Source organism: Odocoileus virginianus, unplaced genomic scaffold (assembly GCF_023699985.2).
Source record: "Odocoileus virginianus isolate 20LAN1187 ecotype Illinois unplaced genomic scaffold, Ovbor_1.2 Unplaced_Scaffold_3, whole genome shotgun sequence".
Lineage (NCBI taxonomy): Eukaryota > Metazoa > Chordata > Mammalia > Artiodactyla > Cervidae > Odocoileus > Odocoileus virginianus.
This window is the reverse complement of record NW_027224265.1, coordinates 454,305-473,104: the sequence shown is the minus strand read 5'-3', so window position 1 is coordinate 473,104 and position 18,800 is coordinate 454,305. Positions and strand designations below refer to the sequence as shown.

Below are 18,800 nucleotides of genomic sequence, written 5' to 3'. Positions count from 1 at the left end.
CCTTTTTTGCCTAGAAGCCTTTTGGTACTCCTGCAGGCTTTCCCATATTCCCTTCCCCTGGCCGTGGCTGCTGACAACGCTCCAGACAGTAGGGGCTATCAGCTCGGGAGGCTGGGTGAGGACCAAACTGCAGTTTCCTGCCAGTCCCAGCAAGCTCCCAAAAAGAAGCCAAAAAATAAACCTTGGCTATTTTAAGCCACTGACAATTTGGTGTTATGTTATCTTTGCATATCCTGATGATACAATCATTTTATAGATGAAAATGGAAAAAATGCACAGGGACTGATTTATTTATTAAAACCCAGATAACAAACAATGCTCTGCAAAATCTTTTGATTCCTGAGCGTGCCATCAAGGAGCCCTTGAGAGGCTGCTGCAGCCAGTCTTCTCCCCTCCACCCCCTCCCAGCTCCTCGACCTGTGGGCACATCTCCTCCTACCATTTACCTAAACGCGGCAGCAGAGACACCCCCCTTGGTCTCCCACCCTGAATCACCTCTGCTGGACTCCAGGAAACCTGATTATTATGCCTTACAACACCAGAGGGGAGCTAGGAAACCCACACAGCTTTCTCCTCAACCCCTGGGGACCACCAAAATAGAAAAGTAGAGACAAGGGGGTATAAAGCAGGGAATTGTAAATCCCTCCAGCTCCCACCAAGCCAGCTTTTGTTGCCAAAGTCAATTACTCAGCAACAACTCTCTGAACAGAATGCAAGGGCGGCAGCTTCTAGCAAAACTTGCAAATGAGGGATTCCTTTCTCCTCCTTACTGTGCAGAAATATCTCACACAACTTGAGCTGACCAAAATAAAAAAATGGTTTCAAACAACACAACAGAGAGGGACATTTGGGGGTTTCCAACTATTTTTGACTGATCCAACAGTGCTGCAGAGCAAGAAAGCCTAGGCTTGAAGAATCTTGTTTGCCATGCATTTCTGGAGGTCAGTATCATAAAGAACCTGGGTTTTTCCTGCAACTACAGACTTTCAGTTTGAAAGGCAAAGAAAAAAAAAAAGATTGGAATTAGAGAGGATGGAATGTTGCTTTTCCTGAATTTCATCTGGTGCTTACTACATCCCCTGAGATTTTTCTCTAGATTTCCGCTCTTCTATCATGATGATGAAGCAAATTTAAAACCTATATAAATACTTGCCTCTAGCCACATAAATTCATGAAACTGTCTATATGCAAAAATGCTTAATACAGGCAAGCAATATTATCACAATCATCAAGAATAAAACCCTTTAGGCTCATTTTTGCAATCGGTACAACCCAGGGATAAAGCTGTGAGTCAGCCTTGAGATAGACTGGCCTGAGAACTTGAGCCCTTGTTGGAAAAATCCTGTGCCATGCAGTGATGCTAAGAAGCTTTATGGTTTTCTTAATGTTCTTTACTGGGTTTTATCTTACTCTGCAGAGGCCACTGATCTTTAATCATCATATTAGTTTCAGTCGTCAATCCTAAGGGTATTATAAACTCCATTCTTGAAAAATGCAAAGTTATCATTCATTTGTTAACCCTCTCTACCATCCTAGGAAGGGGGTTCACATCACACTGGATTGATGGCAAGCAATACCACTCAGGATATTTCTATCCTCATTCAAAGTCCTTGCCCAGGTTCTCCTGAGGGGTGGGGTGGGGAACCAGGCCAACTAAACAAAGACACTCAGGACCAATGGCAATATCACTGAGAAAACACAACAGCCAGAGAAGAGGACTGAATAGTATAAACCAGTAGGGAAGGGATGGGGAGACAGAGATCCTGGCAAGGAGAAGGCATCCAACTGACCTCTGTGAGGATCTTATATGGAGAAAAAGATGGAAGAGAACACTCTCTCCGTTACATTTAATGAAAACTACGTATGTTTTCTTCCTAAAAGCAGGCAGGAGAAAATTCAGAACACTTGCTTTCTAAAGATAGAGAGCTCAGAAATACAAGGTGGACTCTATTACTACTGACCAATTTTGAAGGGGCTCAGAAGCTTGCTTTATTATCTCCTTCTTAGTGCCTTTTAAAAAAGGAGTTACTAAAAATAATTTTTGGCATACTAAATGCATAGAAAATATGCTGAAAGCATCAAACCAGTACTATATATGATCTTTGGGAGTTTCCTACGGGGCTGTCCCCAAGATACTGTTTAATGTTGATACACATGTATGAACATCTCTGAGCACCTGTTGGATTCGGGAGGGTAGATATATTTAAGTAAATATGTGCCTTATTCCCTACTCTGCCCTATTCCCTACTCTTCTTAAGATCCACAGGGCAGCCTGGGCATCTTAAAAAACAATACAGGATTAATGTGGCTATGTTGTTGTTGTTTAGTTGCTCAGTCGTGTCTGACTCTTTGTGACCCCACGGACTGTAGCCTGCCAGGCTCCTCTGTCCATGGGGACTCTCCAGGCAAGAACACTGAAGTGGGTTGCCATTTCCTTCTCCAGAGGATTTTCCCAACCCAGGGATCGAACCTGGGTCTCCTGCTTGGCAGGCAGATTCTTTACCACTGAGCCACCCAGGAAGCTGTGTAGTCCAGTTATGGATTCCCACAAAACCTAGAGAAAATCCTGACTTTTGGTGCTTTCTAGCTACATAATCTCAGGCAAGATACTCAAATTCCCTAAACCTCAATTTCTTCATTTGTAGATGGAAATGTTAAGGTATCTATATCTGAGATCATTTTGAGAACTCAATGAGATAAAGCATATGGAATGCTTGCTATACCGCCTGGCATGGAACAGAGCTAAAGTGGGGAGATGATCACCATTGCTATAGGCTAATAGTGAGCAGCATTGTTAATCAGATCCCTCAGGAGGCTGTGATGGACAGACTAAGGTGCCCATGTGATCCCTGCATTTCCTTTGTGTGATACCATCTCACAGAGTCTGGGTGGGATGCGTGCCTGCCTTCAACTGAAACAATGCGGCAAAAGTGATGGGATGTCTCTTTCACGATTGCATTACTTTGTATAAGACTGTCTCACCAGAAGATTTAGTCTAGGCTCCTTCTCTCTATTGCTGATATTGAGGGAGCAAGCTGCCATGAATCCTATACCAACAAAGAAATTCTGCCAGTGACATGAGTGAGCTTGGAGGTGAACTCTGCCCTAGTTGAGCATTCAGAGAGTTCAGAGCATTCAGTTCTGACAACACCTTAACTGCAAAACTTTCACAAGACCCATTTAAGCCATGCCTGGGATCCTGATGCATAGGAGAGAATAAATGTATGTTGTTTTAAGCCAGTAAGTTTAGGGCAATTTGTTAGACAGCAATAAAAAGCTAATACAGACACACTTTGCCTTCCCTATCATACTGGTATTAGGTTCCTTTTATTAGCTCTTCCCTTTCCATCAATATATTTAAAACTTCACCACATTATGACCATGTATAATGAGCCTTCTTTTATTCAACTAGTTCTAGTATCACCATTAGTAATTACTCAACGGATGAGGCTTTGATTATGTCTGGAGAACACAAGCACCATTTATATTTTACATTTTAATCATAGCTCTATAATATTTAGAGCTGGTAAAACTTATGAAAGCCACAGAAGAGACATTTACACACAGACTTACTCTCCCACCATCTGGTAAAAAGCCTCAAGCATGAATCACCTGCCAAGGTGTGTAACGCAGAGAGCACAGCACAGACATTTCCTTGTTCTTAATTTTTCTTGCATAAATCTCATCTTTATAAAAGGTATGAGCCTGGCAAGTTTGCTCTTTTTTCCCCGTGTTCTTTCCTGGATCTAGTATCTGAACAGGGAAGACATTGCCAGCGAAGGGAACACAGAGTAACTTTTAAATATATTTATTGTAAGAATGCAAGTGAGAGAGGCAACTAATGGGGTTTTGATGTAACTGTCAGGGATAAAACAAGCCATCAAAACTATTACATAGGATTGTCTTGATCATACGTAAGCCAAAAGGAAGCTGAATCAATCTCTGACATAGAAGACAAAAAGCGTCCCATGCTTCTCTTATCACCCTCTGCACAAGCTGCTCTGTTGTTGAGACTTAAATTTTAATAAAAACCTTCCTGGTCATCTTTTAAAATTCAAGACTGGGGTACAGTCCAGCTTTCAGTTAAAAGCACTCACAATTTCTTTTTTCTAAAAAAAAGTTCTCACCAATAAAGACTATTAATAATGCTTGGTGTTACATCATCCTACTTTTTTCTTTAATGCAACAAACAAACAACGACAACAACAAAACACCACTTGCTCAAAAGAAGAAACCTTAAGAAACAATAACAAAAAAAGGATTTTAAAGTTTTAATTCACCATAATTCACTATTAAAAATTATAATACTGTCTTTCTGGTTTTTTCTATCACATATTTCTTACTTTTATAATCAGAAGGAAAATATTTCAAGTAAAGTTTTCACCAAAGTAAAAACTGAAAATTTCTATCCCTGCACCATCTTCTGTGAGAAAAGAATACTGGTGGCCTTGTCTTGGTTCTGCTCATCTGACCTTGGGTGAGCAAGTTAACCTCTCTGGGTAGTCTATCAGATGTGGAAGTAGATTATCTCAAGTACAAAGGGTCTTTCCTCTTTACTCGGACAGTCTAAGATTATGAGACATGAGTTTTCAAAACTTGCCATAGGCCATTCTAGACTGATGACTGCCTGATTTTTAATCTGTCTGAATTCCCACACAAAAATAGAGAACCTATACATTGAAGATAAACCTCTGAACAATGACACAGAAGCAGGTAGGGACAAACCAATAGCATCCACAAGACCTGAATGGTGTCTGTGTGGGCAGAAGCAGAGAAGAAACAACACTCCTGGACTTGAGAACTGGAAACCCCCCAAATAACCAGTAATTATGAGGGTGAAAGAGGACAGTAAAAAAGGTGGCTTGAAACTCAGCATTAGAAAAACTAAGATTAGGGAATATGGTCCCATCACTTCATGGCAAACAGATGGGGAAAAAGTGGAAGCAGTGACAAGTTTTATTTTCTTGGGCTCCAAAATCACTGTGGACAGTGACTGCAGCCATGAAATTAAAAGACACTTGCTCCTTGGAAGAAAAGCTGTGACAAACCTAGACAGTGTATTAAAAAGCAGAGACATCACTTTGCTGACAAAGGTCCATATAGTCAAAGCTATGGTTTTTCCAGTAGTCATGTATGGATGTGAGAGTTGGACCATAAAGAAAGCTGAGCACTGAAGAATTGATGCTTCTGAATTGTGGTGCTGGAGAAGACTCTTGAGAGTCCCTTGGACTGCAAGGAGATCAAATTAGTCAATCCTAAAGTAAATCAACCCTGAATATTCATTAAGGACTGATGCTGAAGCTCCAATACTTGGGCCATCTGATGAGAAGAGCCGACTCATTGGAAAACACCCTGATGCTGGGAAAGATTGAAGGCAAAAGAGAAGGGGCAACAGAACGAGACGGTTGGATGGCATCGCTGACTCAATGGACATGAATCTGAACCAACTCCAGGAGACAGTGGAGGACGCAAGGTGTGCTGCGGTCCATTGCAAAGAGTTAGCCATGACTTAGCAACTGGACAGCAACAGATGTACCAGCAGGTGGGGGGGCCAGATGGGAGGGGTTTTTCCTGAGCCAAGAGGGAGCGGGCAAGGGGCCCACAGGAGGATCCGAAGGGCCGAAAGCACTGCTCCCCATGAACTTTCCAGACCGGCCCCAGGACTCCCTACCAGGAGGAGAAACGGGTGGGAGTAGGATCCAAATGGAACAGGATGGCATGATAGAGAAAAAGGAAAGAACAGAACTAGAAAGAAGCAGGAGAGGGGACAGAATTAGGCAGAGTGACCTGTGAAGATGAGGAAACAGAGGACTGAGCTCCACAAACTTAAAAAGGCCATTTTCAACTCTGCCTCTTAAAAGTTAATAAAAAGCTATTTTTCACATGAAAATGAAAAACAGAACAGTACTGAGAGCAAATTCCACATCAAGTTATTAGAAAGAAAAAGAAGGGGAAAAAAAAAAAGAGCAGAATAACATCTCTATAAACCATGAAAGCAAGCCGCAAAATAGAGAACCTCTCCCATCACAAAAAGTCTCAAACAACAGACTATTATTATCTCAAAATTAGCCAAAAGACTTCAAAAAGATGAAATGACATAAAACATGGAAGAATGTATTTCAAAGTTAGAAAAACTCAGAAAGAAGGTAATAAAGTACACACAAGAAATAAAATAAAAATGCATGAAAAAAAAGCCAGGAGGGAATAAATACAACATACAAGGCCTAAGAAAAACAGAAGATGGAGATACAGATACAGAGAATTTGAGACAGTGCCAGATATTGAACACAGGCACAGAAGATCTAAGATATAAATAGTAAACATTGTTGAAGAAAAAAAAAGGCAAGAGAACAAAGTATTCAATATTATAATAGAAAAAAGTCTCTGAAATTAAAAAAAGATTACAAAATATAAGCAAAAGAAAACACAGAAAATGTGATAATACCAAACCAGAATGACTAAAAATAAGAGTTACTCTAGTAAAATTAATAGAAGGGAGGGAGGAAGGAAGGAAGGGAGGGAAGAAGGGAAACGAAAAGAAAAAGAGAGAAAGAAAGAGAAAGAAATGCTATGAAAGTCTACGGTAAGTAAGTGTCTTGTGAGGGAAACAGGTGAATTACTGGGAAACTTTGAGAGCAACGCTCTATGTCAAAATAGAGCAAAGAAACATACTCAGGAAAAAAAAAAAAAAGAAACATACTCGGGTAAAGAAAAGATGAGTCCAGGGTTTTATATCCAGGAGGAATGCCTTTCAACTATAAAGGGCAGAGATAAATCATCATTAAAAAGCAAGAAGCTGGTGAAGATTATTCCTGTGAGTCCTCCTGAGGAACTCTACTAGAAAGCAAGCTTCAGGCATTAAACAAACAGAAGGATGTTGACATTAAGACCATCATAAACATTAAATATATAATTTACTTTTAGAAGACTAAATGAGGACTAAGAGGAGAAAACGTGAAAGATGTGACCAGCATATGGTCAGAAGGTGTAGATATAGTACAACTGCAAAAAACTGCAGGAGTGAAGAAAGCATAATGCAAAAAACTTTTCAGTAACTCTATTTGTTATGGTAATATGATTATTATTATTTTGAGACTGATTGTATATAATACAGAATAAAGTAAACCAGTAATTATGGAATATTCTTATCCAATCATCCTCTGTAAACATAAGAACTAGGATTATTTTTTGTTTATCTATTTTTTGGCTGCACCACAGTGGACGGGATCTTAGATCCCCAACCACCATGCCCCCTATAGTGGGAGCGCAGAGTCTTAACCACTGGACCATTAAGGGAGTCTCTCAAACTAACATTTTGAGTGTGAAAGAAAGGAGATACAGATAAAGTATGGAATCCAAGTAGAAGAACCCTGTAGTTTGAATTTAAATTGGAGAGATTAATATGAGCACCTAAGGTATTTTATCTTAAAATTTACTTACATATATAGATAAATAAATAATTCCCTGACTATGTTTATAAAAGAAGCCTAAAAACAATGACCAGCCTGGAAGCAGTAAGCACCCTTAGCACCCAGACTGCAGTCTTGAAATACCATTTTCCACAAAGAAAAACCAGGTCTATTTGCAGAATGCTTAATTCCAGGTCTGGGGGGAGAAATGTAATCCTAGTAATTCCCAGGTTTTTTAGAAATTACTAGAATTACTAGAAATTACAGAATTACTAGAAATGTAATTCCTAGTAATCCTGGAATCATTACTAGGCTAGTGTCAAAAGATTCAGGAGCCATGTGAAGAGGTTCTTACTGGCCAAGGAGTAAACTTTGAGTTTCTACAAGGAAAATAATTACAAAGGACTGACCCAAATATGCTTAAACCCATAAGTTCATATTTTTTTTAAAATAATTGGGCACTTTCAGAAGATCATAGGTCATCAATTCATTATCTTGAAAAATGTTAAATGAAAAGAATGAAGCATTGATTTTACTTTTCCTTTATGAACTACACCATTGTTTGAATAAATCATAGATGATGGGAAATGTCTCTATAAAAGTATTCCAATTAATAACTGATAAAGAAATGGCAGAAATAAAATACTATGATATTTTGTAAAGTCCTGATGCACCAGTGGACTTTGGCACTGAGTGTCAATATAGCTGCTAACATCTCTAAAGGCAAAATAACCAGATATTGGGTTGGCCAGAAAGTTTGTTTGGGGTTTTGAAAAACCCGAACAGACTTTTTGGCCAACCTACTACGATGTGCTTCCCAGCGGAAAAACAAATGTCTTTTATAGTCTTGCCGAAAGGACCGACCATGAATCTGACTGAGTCTCTGGGATCCAAGGCCATTTTGCAGGAAATAAAGAGGGCAGAGGAACACAGCGAACTGTGCCATGGGTGAGCAATCAGTAACATCTGGACTGTGGGAAACTCCGTAGGTCAGACACTTTTAACAGATTAAGTGTAAAGCCAATAAAGAATGAAGGGAAAACCTGTGGACTGAGAAATTCAAAGTAAACATGTAGTTTTCAAATGGGCAAGACAAAACTGGACTGTCTAGGGACATACAAACTCCTGCGACAGCTGTCAAGAAGCAGCAAACACGACTGTGAACGTCATGGTAGTGGTCGCCTTGGGGGCAGGGAAAGCGAACTGGGATGAGGCAGAAGGACGGACTCCTGGGAAGACCGCAGGTTTTAATTTTTTACCTGGACAGTGGTTACGAGGATGTTCGATCATTAAGCCATATTTGTATTGTGGGGATTTCTGTATCTGTTTTATCTTAAACAATAAAAAAAATAAAAAGCAAAAAACTAAAAAGACCCTTTCCAGACTCCTCACCTGTGCCTTGGCCAGCTTCTTTTCCAGAAGGTCCCGTTCCCGCTCTGTTTGCTGCAGACGTTTGTTGAGCTCCACTATATCTCCCTTGAGCGACGCCAGGGCTGCCAAGTGGAGCTGCAGTGACAGGAGGAAAGGAGAACAAGGTTAGACCCTTCAGCAGAAACTCACTTCCGCCCCTTCATTCCTTGTGATTATTGTGATCACAGAGAAAAGGGGTCATCTGCAGCCAGACACCTTGGGTGACATTAATCTCAGGGGACAATGGACAGAAATCAGGAGTCCTACCGCCAAGCTGGGTTATCTGGTCATCCTGAATGTACCAGGGAGAACCCTGTTAAGTGTGGGCAGCAGGACCTAATTTGGGATGGTCTAATTAAACAGAGAGCAAAGCTGCTCATCCTATGGGCTTTCCCAGAATTACTCAGCAAGGACCAGATTAAGCGCGGGTGTGGACTGCCTGATTCTCAAGACGCAAGGCAAAGGCAGGATCAAATTAACTTTTACCTTTGGGAAAATACGCAAGTTGAATGGAGCAATTCAATTTTTTTTCAAATTCAACCACAGATATTGCCACGTATCCAGACAGCCCAAGGGGCTGAGTAGTAAGAAAAAAATTCGAGAGCTCATTGTTTTCGACGCTTTCCTTCTCAGGTTGACCCATTGACTTTCTGACCAGCTCCTCCTTCCTCATTGCCCCCCAGACAGTTGAGAAGACTAGATGATGCTTCTGGCCTCTCAGAGCACAACCAGAGCTCTGATAAATCATGTTACGGCAAGAGAACCTGAGAATCCCTTGCTGTGCCTTTTTCTCCCAGACGACCCTCTCAGAATAAGCAGAGTGAGAAAGAATGTTCCTCAGCAGACGAGCGAGTGCACCATGCACTTCCAGGATCTCAACCTGCTCAGCATTCAGGCTCTGCCCACTGAGCGTGGGATGCACACACGCTCACCACACACGTGCCCGCTGCACTGTGCAGGCGGACGGCTGGGCTCGTCCTTAACATCTGTTCAACCACGCTCCCGAGCAACACCTTCCCACCGCCCCTGCCCGGAGTCACTACTTCTCTGCCTTCACTGTCGCTCCTGCGAGGAGCTCAATCGATGTAACACTTGGGGAAGTGAGGACAATCAGAGCAAACACTCCCTCTTTATAGGAGTTGTGTGGCTTCTGCCAGGAGGCTCTAAAGTACGGAGTGATCTTACAAGATGGACAGTGCAGTGGTATACAACTCCACTTCAAAGATCTTAACTTCAGGTTTAGAAAGAGGCTTTTTTCTGCAGCCTGTCTCTCTGCACTATGTGGTGGCTTGGGAGGCTTGGGGGAGAGTGCATAGCTGAGAAGGAGATGTAGGGCAGAGCTAGGTTTTCATAGCAGTTGTTTGTGAGACGACCACAACAGTGAGTGCGACTTCACTTAATTGCATGGGGGCTGCAAACCAACAGATCAATAACAGAGCTGAAATCAAGAATCCTTGAAATTTAAAAAAGGAAATGTCAGGCCATCTGGCGGTTATTTGTCTTCTCATGCGGGGCTAAGGCTGCTCAGAAAAGGTCACTTTAGCTTTCAGATACAGGGTTTGTGTGATGAATTCTCAGCACAGATACTACAGTGTTCCCACTGTACAATTTTTGGGAGGCAGTTTGGCTCCCAGTGTGGGGAGAGGGAGGCAAATTCACTCCCTTGCCTAGCTGGGTTCCCCCTTCTGCCTTTGAACTGTCAATCTGAGAATGCTCCTTCTGCGACAGACACTGTGGTCTGTTACGCAATTAAGTCCTGTCTTGGGAGAAGACTCACCTCCTCACCCTTGACAAGAAGGATGAAATACATGAAGAGCTCATGTGTTCCTTAAGAGATAAGGGAGATAAGGGAGTGGAAACAAGAATCCCAACTATGTGAGCCTAGACAGACCTCCTCTCTTGTCCATCTCCCCTCTTACTTCTGGGCCAAAGGGCTGCCCACAGGAATTGTGGGGGAGATTCAGGGGGAAAAGCTGACAGAGGAGACTGTATAGGCCACAGAGACCTTATGAACTGGGCCCAGATGGGGAGACCAACAAGGGGCAGAGCAGGCTCAGTGGGACGCGGCCGAGGAGGAGTCACGGACTTAGAGACGGTGATACCAGCTCCCCAATGGCCTGAGGATCCATCAGATGTGCTTGTGGGGACAGTCTCTTCACATCCCTGGTTGGAAAATGCCTATCCATGAAACGAGACTAGATCAGTGATTCTTAACCTGAAGACTCCTTAAGAATCTCATGAATGGGATAGGCCTTTCTTCTAATGAAGTGAAGTGAAGTCGCTCAGTTGTGTCTGACTCTTTGTGACCCCGTGGACTGTAGCCCACCAGGCTCTTCCGTCCATGGGATTCTCCAGGCAAGAGTACTGGAGTGAGTTGCTATCTTCTTCTAGAGAGGAGTATAAACTTGGTGTTTAGGCAGTGTTCCCCTCATTAACATGATGATGCACTCTGAAGTCTATCGATGAACTCCAGACTAAGAACCAACTGGACTAGATGCTAGATCTGTGATCCCACCTGTTCTGCAGACAGTGTCATGTGGAATGACCACAGACGTCTGAGTGGGGCAGGCCCTTGGCACACGACGTCTCCCACATCTGTAGGATCTGAAACCCAGAGACTGACTTGCTGACCTCAAGTCTCACGCAGAGCTTAACACGAGAACCGAGGCCACGGGTAACCTTTCCTCACTTCGCAGTGTTGTACATGACGTCAATGTTCAGTTTAATTTGAATTAATACTTTACTTAAAATATTTCTCCTCAATGTCACGTGGCAGCCTGAACGGGCGGGGAGTGTGCAGGGGAATAGACAGTGGTCTATGTGTGGCTGAGTCCCTTTGCCGTTCACCTGAAACTGCTGCTGCTGCTGCTGCTAAGTCGCTTCAGTCGTGTCCATCTCTGTGCGACCCCACGGACAGCAGCGCACCAGGCTCCTCTGTCCCCGGGAGTCTCCAGGCAACAACACTGGAGTGGGTTGCCGTTTCCTTCTCTAATGCATGCATGCATGCATGCTAAGTCGCTTCAGTCGTGTCCATCTCTGTGCGACCCCACGGACAGCAGCGCACCAGGCTCCTCTGTCCCCGGGAGTCTCCAGGCAACAACACTGGAGTGGGTTGCCGTTTCCTTCTCTAATGCATGCATGCATGCATGCTAAGTCGCTTCAGTCGTGTCCATCTCTGTGCGACCCCACGGACAGCAGCGCACCAGGCTCCTCTGTCCCCGGGAGTCTCCAGGCAACAACACTGGAGTGGGTTGCCGTTTCCTTCTCTAATGCATGCATGCATGCATGCTAAGTCGCTTCAGTCGTGTCCATCTCTGTGCGACCCCACGGACAGCAGCGCACCAGGCTCCTCTGTCCCCGGGAGTCTCCAGGCAACAACACTGGAGTGGGTTGCCGTTTCCTTCTCTAATGCATGCATGCATGCATGCTAAGTCGCTTCAGTCGTGTCCATCTCTGTGCGACCCCACGGACAGCAGCGCACCAGGCTCCTCTGTCCCCGGGAGTCTCCAGGCAACAACACTGGAGTGGGTTGCCGTTTCCTTCTCTAATGCATGCATGCATGCATGCTAAGTCGCTTCAGTCGTGTCCATCTCTGTGCGACCCCACGGACAGCAGCGCACCAGGCTCCTCTGTCCACGGGAGTCTCCAGGCAACAACACTGGAGTGGGTTGCCGTTTCCTTCTCTAATGCATGCATGCATGCATGCTAAGTCGCTTCAGTCATGTCCATCTCTGTGCGACCCCATGGACAGCAGCGCACCAGGCTCCTCTGTCCACGGGAGTCTCCAGGCAACAACACTGGAGTGGGTTGCCGTTTCCTTCTCTGAAACTATCACACTATTGTTAATTGGCTATACCCCAATACAAAATAAAATGCTTTAAAAAAAAAATATTTTGAGAAAAAAACTCAGATGAATATATAACAGAAAAATAAACTAGAAAGATGGCATTCTAACTTTTTGGTGGAGGCCTCTTGGTGGTTTCAAACCCTTTTGGGATAGTTTTTAATACATTTTTGTTTTTCTTTTTTAGGAGAAAGAGGCTTCTGTGTTACGGAAACAAGAGTTGTGACAGCGTCCTCTGCAGGTGAAGATTGTAGCATAAAAACCATACAGGTTTTCTATTTTCCTTCCCTGCTGCATTTTCTCTCCCTGTCCACAAGCAATTCTGATAGAAGAAAAAACTTAAACCAGGTAGAATAGACACACATTGCTTACTGTCACTGAGACATGTGTTTAGCAGAAGCTAACTACAAAGGCTAGGAGGTGCAGTTGGGAAAAAAGTTTGCCCACAAGTTGAGTTAGCAAGATGAATTGCTAAGGATCAGGCTGACCAACCCCTCTCTCATCCTCATGACTGAGTATGGGCTAAGTTCCGGCCCCAGCCTAAGAGAGCAAGAAAATATATGATGTTTGGAGTCTGTGCCAGTCTCTTCCCCAACACACCTTTCTCTTAATGTTCAGGAAGAAGATCCCGCTTTTTGACTGGTCACACTCCTGACCAGTTAAAACATCCCAGTTCTCGGGCCCCTTTCTAGTTGGAGCCAGGTGTAGCTGTGGGACATAGTGCTGGCTGAGGAGACAGAAGCCGGGGTACACGGGAGTGCTCAGAAAATCCTTCTGAGCAAGGTCATGTTTATCTCTTCCTCCAGCGTTGCTGCTTGGTATATTAACATGATGGATGGAGCCCCAGCAGCCATCTTGTTTCAGAAAGATGAGGTCCATACTCTAGGCAGTGGAAGGCGCCTGAATTCCTAACAACTGTGCAGACCCTACCAGTTCTGAACTGCCTAACTCCAGACTTCATAACACAATAGTAAGAATAGAACTTCTGCTGTATAGAGCACTATTATGTGGAGATATTCTTGCAAATGAAGTGGGTTAATTTACAAAGAATCAGATAAACTTGGGTTCACATCTCATTTGTTACTTGTTGAATTGTCTTTGAACAGCTGATTTCATCAGTTTGTGATGGGGCTGTCAAACAGGCAGAGAAGGTGCCATCCATAAAATGACCTGCACAGCATGTGAAGCCCAGTGACCAGCAGTGTCTGGAACCAAGTAAGCACGCAACGAACATGCACTTCCTCTTTCCCTGCCACCTTCTAAGTCGCCAAGTTTCAAGTCAACAACCTTCTCAGACTAAGCTTCACTGTAGGTAGTGAGAGGTACATTCAGACAAGGAAGTAACACAGTCCTATCTTGGAGGCACACTTCCCCATGATTAACAGCACAGGAACGAGAGGCCGCAGCTGGTCTGTGGATTATGCTGAAATCCCAAGGCCTAAAGAGCTGACTCTCAAACCTCTTAATTCTCTGTGAAATTTTAACCCAAGGCCTTTCAGCAGTATTGCAATGGGATCATGACACTGCCTTATACAATTTTGGGTCTAGCACGTGAAGGATATAAATCCACACATACTTCATATTTCTGGAGATAAAAGATTCTGATTCCCTAAGCTGTTTTGAGCCCAGTTTCACATTCATTTTACAGTGTGTATCCAAATGAAAGTAAACCACCTGGAAATCTGGCTTCAAGACAACTGTCAAAATGGTTGCTATTTTTGGATGAAAGAGTATTTGATTAACACTTCACAGTTCAGCTGGAGGTAAAGAAAAGCTTGCATAGCCTCTGACAGATAAGGTGTCCAGCAGCCGGGGGCTGAGCGGGGAGCCCGCAGCACCTTGGTGACAGCCTCTCCGAGTGCTGCTCCTGGGCTCTGTGGATAGAGGTGCTTCCTGCTAGCCATTAGCCAGGAGACCAAGGGCTTTCCACTTCTTAAGACGCCCTTTCAAGCCAGCAACACAACGACTCTAATGAGCCCCCAGGAGCCTCGCTGTGTATTTATGGTTATACGGTGTTTCTTCATCTTGCTACTACTGGCAATAAAAACAACGGAACACATGCTGGCTCTTTCCTGATCACTTGGCACCCTCCTATGCATTACCCCACTGAGTCTCCATCACACCCCACCTCTGGCCTACAAGGAGGCTCTGATTCCCCGTGTGCTAGGAACAAGTATTTTTCCCAAGGACCACAGAGGGTGAAAGGGTCCCAGAATGGGGATTGAGGCTGTCAAACTCCAGGTCAACATTTTACCTATCTTTCTGGGACCTGGGTCTGCTCTTTTACGACACTGCTGTCAAAGGGCCCAAAGGCTTCCACAGTTTCAGCTGAAGCAGAGGAATGAGTTCATCCCTTAGTTGCCATCCAAAGGCCTGAGAGCACTAGCGGTGAGATGGTTGGGCTGGCCTTCCCGCACTGTGTGGGCAGGCCAGCTCACTCCAAGCAGACCGTGCCTGTTCATTCTCTTTCTCCTGTACCTGGCCTGCCGACATGACACCCTCCTGTAAGCCATTCACTGCCGGGGAATCTACTTCCTTCCCATCAGCGATGATGGGAACAACTGCCCTGGCCTTCTAACTGGGCCAGATGCCCTCCAGCACAAGGTATTTACAATTTTTGATCACATGCGACTGAATACAGTGGGTAGTGCCAACCTCTTTCTGAACTGTTCTCTTCCTTAAAGGGGAAGAAGTAAGGGCAACTGACCTTTACTGAACACATATTCCTTTCTAAAAAAAACAGACTTAAAAGAATTTATTTAAAACTAACAATAGCTAACTCAGTGTATGCTGAACACATATTTCTGACAGGTTCTACACTAAATCACTAAGTGATTTTTGCATTTTACCTAATTTAATCAGCTGCAGGGTCCTGCAAAAAAAAAAAAGTCATTGTCACAACCCCAATGCCAAGCTCTGGGAATATTTTAAGAATCCCAGGCAATGTGATAGTAGTAAGTCATAACATTAATAGTTATCACCTGCTGAATGTTTATTGGGTACCAGGCACTTGGGCTAAGCACAATTCATGTGATATCCCATTTAACCCTCACTGCAGTGCTGTGAGATAGGGATTATTACCTCCTTCTGACAAATGAGGAACCAAGGCACACAGCAGACATAGGAAATCAGCCCAAGGGCAAGAAACAGAAACAGTAGAAGAGACAATAGCAGAGACACTCCACGCTCAGTCTCTGCTGTGTGCCTTGCTGGCACTTCCAACTCAACACACCACTGCTCTCCTGGTCTGCAGGACACACATGTGTGTACGTGTGTGGGTTGGAGGGCAGGTGTGCACATTGGCAGGGTGGGGTCATGCGGAGAAGCAGGGCAGGCAGAGGTGGCAGGGCAAGCGCTCTAGTAATAGTGATGAAGCTCGGGGCTGGCAGTCAGCCCAACTCAGTGTGAATTTGGGGTCTCTAACTTCAGGTGCTTTTTCATCCTTTGGTCTGTATCAGAGGGCCCTGCCCTGAGTTCTGTGCTTGGGGCTTTGCACATTTTATTTGCCCATCCCAGAATGGATTTGCTAAAGCAACTGCCCAAGGAAGCTTCATTATATACAGAACCAATCAGTAACAATCTTTTCCCCAGAAGTTGAAAGAGCGCTCAGAATCACACACAACCTTATGGCTGGCAAGGGAATTCAAGATGTCTAGTTCAATTCCTTCATTGTAAAGACACTAAACAGAGTCAGAGAAACAAGTTTCACCAAATTGAGATTTCCTCATTCCCTCTCTGGAGGCTTCCTGCTCTCTCATATGGCAATCCAGGAGTTTGTGGGTAAATGTCTACATCCTAGCCCTGTCCTTGAAAATAGCAGGAGACATCTGTATATGAGAAAGCAGCCTCATTCAGCCTCCTCTGCGAGACTCCCCACACCCTGCACATTCTAATTCAGATAGAGAAAGAACAAAATCCCTCGCAAAAGGGGAGCGTTCCCTGACAGATGGACACAACCGGACCTGTTCAGTGGCTTCCAGGACTGGAGGATTCCTATTTACTGCCAGAATTCCAGCTAGGGGCACCTGCTGTGTAATATTTCAAGAAAGAATGCTCATAGCCGTTAAGCCTAGAACTCATTAAACGCCATCTACAAGAGTGCCCTGCTGCATGTTCACGACTTTTCTGCTGACCTAGACCAACTCAGAGAGCACCAACGTTTTGTTTTTCATTTTACCTGATTTCATTGGTCAGTGATCCCTGAGTTACTTTATAATCCACACTGAAATTTGGTTGTCGAAAACAGCACTCTGTCCCCTTCAACATGGTAGCAGTAAAATACCATCTGGTAGGAAAACTGATCACCTTCAAGAGCACCTGATGTAGGTGATGACGCCAAATCACAAAGCAGGAACCAAGTACTAACTGGGAATACAGCCACATCATCATTCTGGGATTCACCTAAGGCAATTCTTCCCTTGCTTCAAATCAACGGCTGGGATAAGAAGGCTGTCAAGGAGAGGAGGTATCCAAGACTGACCCTTCTCAACTTTGAAGATAACTCTCAATCCCACTCCATCTGCAAAAATATGCTCCTCTAAAAATAAGTCACATTGAATTTGCAGATTGCCCTGGGTAGTATACTCATTTTACCAGTATTAATTCTTCCAATCCATGAATACAGTGTATTTCTTCATCTGCTTAGTCTTCAATTTCTTTCTTCAGTGTCTTACAGTTTTCTGAATACAGGTCTTTTACCTCCTTAGGTATGTTTATTCCCAGGTATTTTACTTTTTTTTGATGTGATGGTAAATGGGATTCTCTCTTTAATTTCTCTTTCTTATAGTTTGTTGTTAGTACACAGAAAAACAGATTTTTGTATATTAATTTTGTATCCTGCAATTTCACTGAATTCATTGATGAGCTCAAGTGGTTTTCCAGGGGCATCTTTAGCATTGGCTATGTATAGGATCATGTTATCTACAGTGACAGTTTTACTTCTTCCCTTCCAGTTTGGATTTCTTTTCTTTCTTCTTCTCTGATTGCTATTGTTAGGATGTCCAAAACTATGCTGAATAAAAGTCAAGAGTGGGTATCCTTGCCTTGTACCTGATCTTACAGAAAATGCTTTCAGCTTATCACCATTGAGTAGAATGTTAGCTGTGGGTTTGTCACATATGGTCTTCATTATGTTGAATTATACTCCCTCTAATCTCACTTTCTGGAGAGTTTTTATCATAAATGATATTGAATTTTGTCCAAAGCTTTTTCTGCATCTCATTGAGATTAATATGGTTTTTATTCTTTAATTTGTTAATGTGATGTATCACATTGATTGATTTGTAGATATTTAAAAAATCCTTGCATACCAACTAGAGAAAACATTTTTAAAATTTGTATGGAAACACAGTGGACCCTGAATAGCCAAAACAATCTTGAGAAAGATGAAGAGAACTAAAGGAAGCACGCTCCTTAACTTCAGGCTACACTACAGTGCTACAGTCATCAAAACAGCATAGTACGGGCACAAAAAGAGACACACACCAATGGAGCACAAGAGAGAGCCCAGAAATAAATGCACACACTTATGATCAATCAATCTATGACAAGGAGGCAAGAATATACAATGGAGAAAAGACAGTCCCTTCAACAAGCAGTGCTAGGAAAACTGAGTAGCTACCTGTAAAAGAATGAAACTAGAAATTTCTTTAACACTATATACAACAAACTAAAATGGATTAAAGAACTAAATGTATGACTGGAAATCATTAAAACTCCTAGAGTAAAACATAAGCAGAACACTCTTTGACATACATTTTAGCAATATATTTGTTTTATCCCTCTCCTAAAACAAAGGAAATAAAAGCAAAAATAAACAAGTGGGACCAAATTAAACTTAAAAACTTTTGCACAGCAAAGGAAACCACTGACAAAACAAAAAGACAACCTATGGAATGGGAGAAAACATTTGCAAATGATATGCCCAATAAAGGGTTAATATTCAACAAATATAAATGGCTCATGCAACTCAACATCAAAAAAACAAACAACTGAATTAAAAAATGGCCAGAAGAATTGAACAGACTTTTTTCCAAAGAACAATGAAGATGGCCAACAGGCACATGAAAAGATATTCAACATCACTAAGCATCAGGGAAATGCAAACCCAGACCGCAACGAGATATCATCTCACACCT

General features: G+C 43.1%; 1 protein-coding gene and 1 non-coding gene across 4 annotated transcripts in view; both read right to left on the bottom strand.

Moving 5' to 3' along the window:
• MCC (MCC regulator of WNT signaling pathway) overlaps positions 1-18,800 on the bottom strand; it is a 494,030-nt gene that overhangs the window by 110,718 nt on the left and 364,512 nt on the right. For all 3 annotated transcript variants that reach the window (XM_070462369.1, XM_070462370.1, XM_070462371.1), the window contains one exon: positions 8,802-8,915. In XM_070462369.1, the coding sequence (XP_070318470.1) occupies positions 8,802-8,915 (114 nt within the window). The remainder of the gene's footprint in view (positions 1-8,801; positions 8,916-18,800) is intronic.
• On the bottom strand, positions 2,450-2,520 carry TRNAG-GCC (transfer RNA glycine (anticodon GCC)). Its single transcript has one exon. It is a non-coding gene; the product is annotated as a tRNA-Gly (tRNA).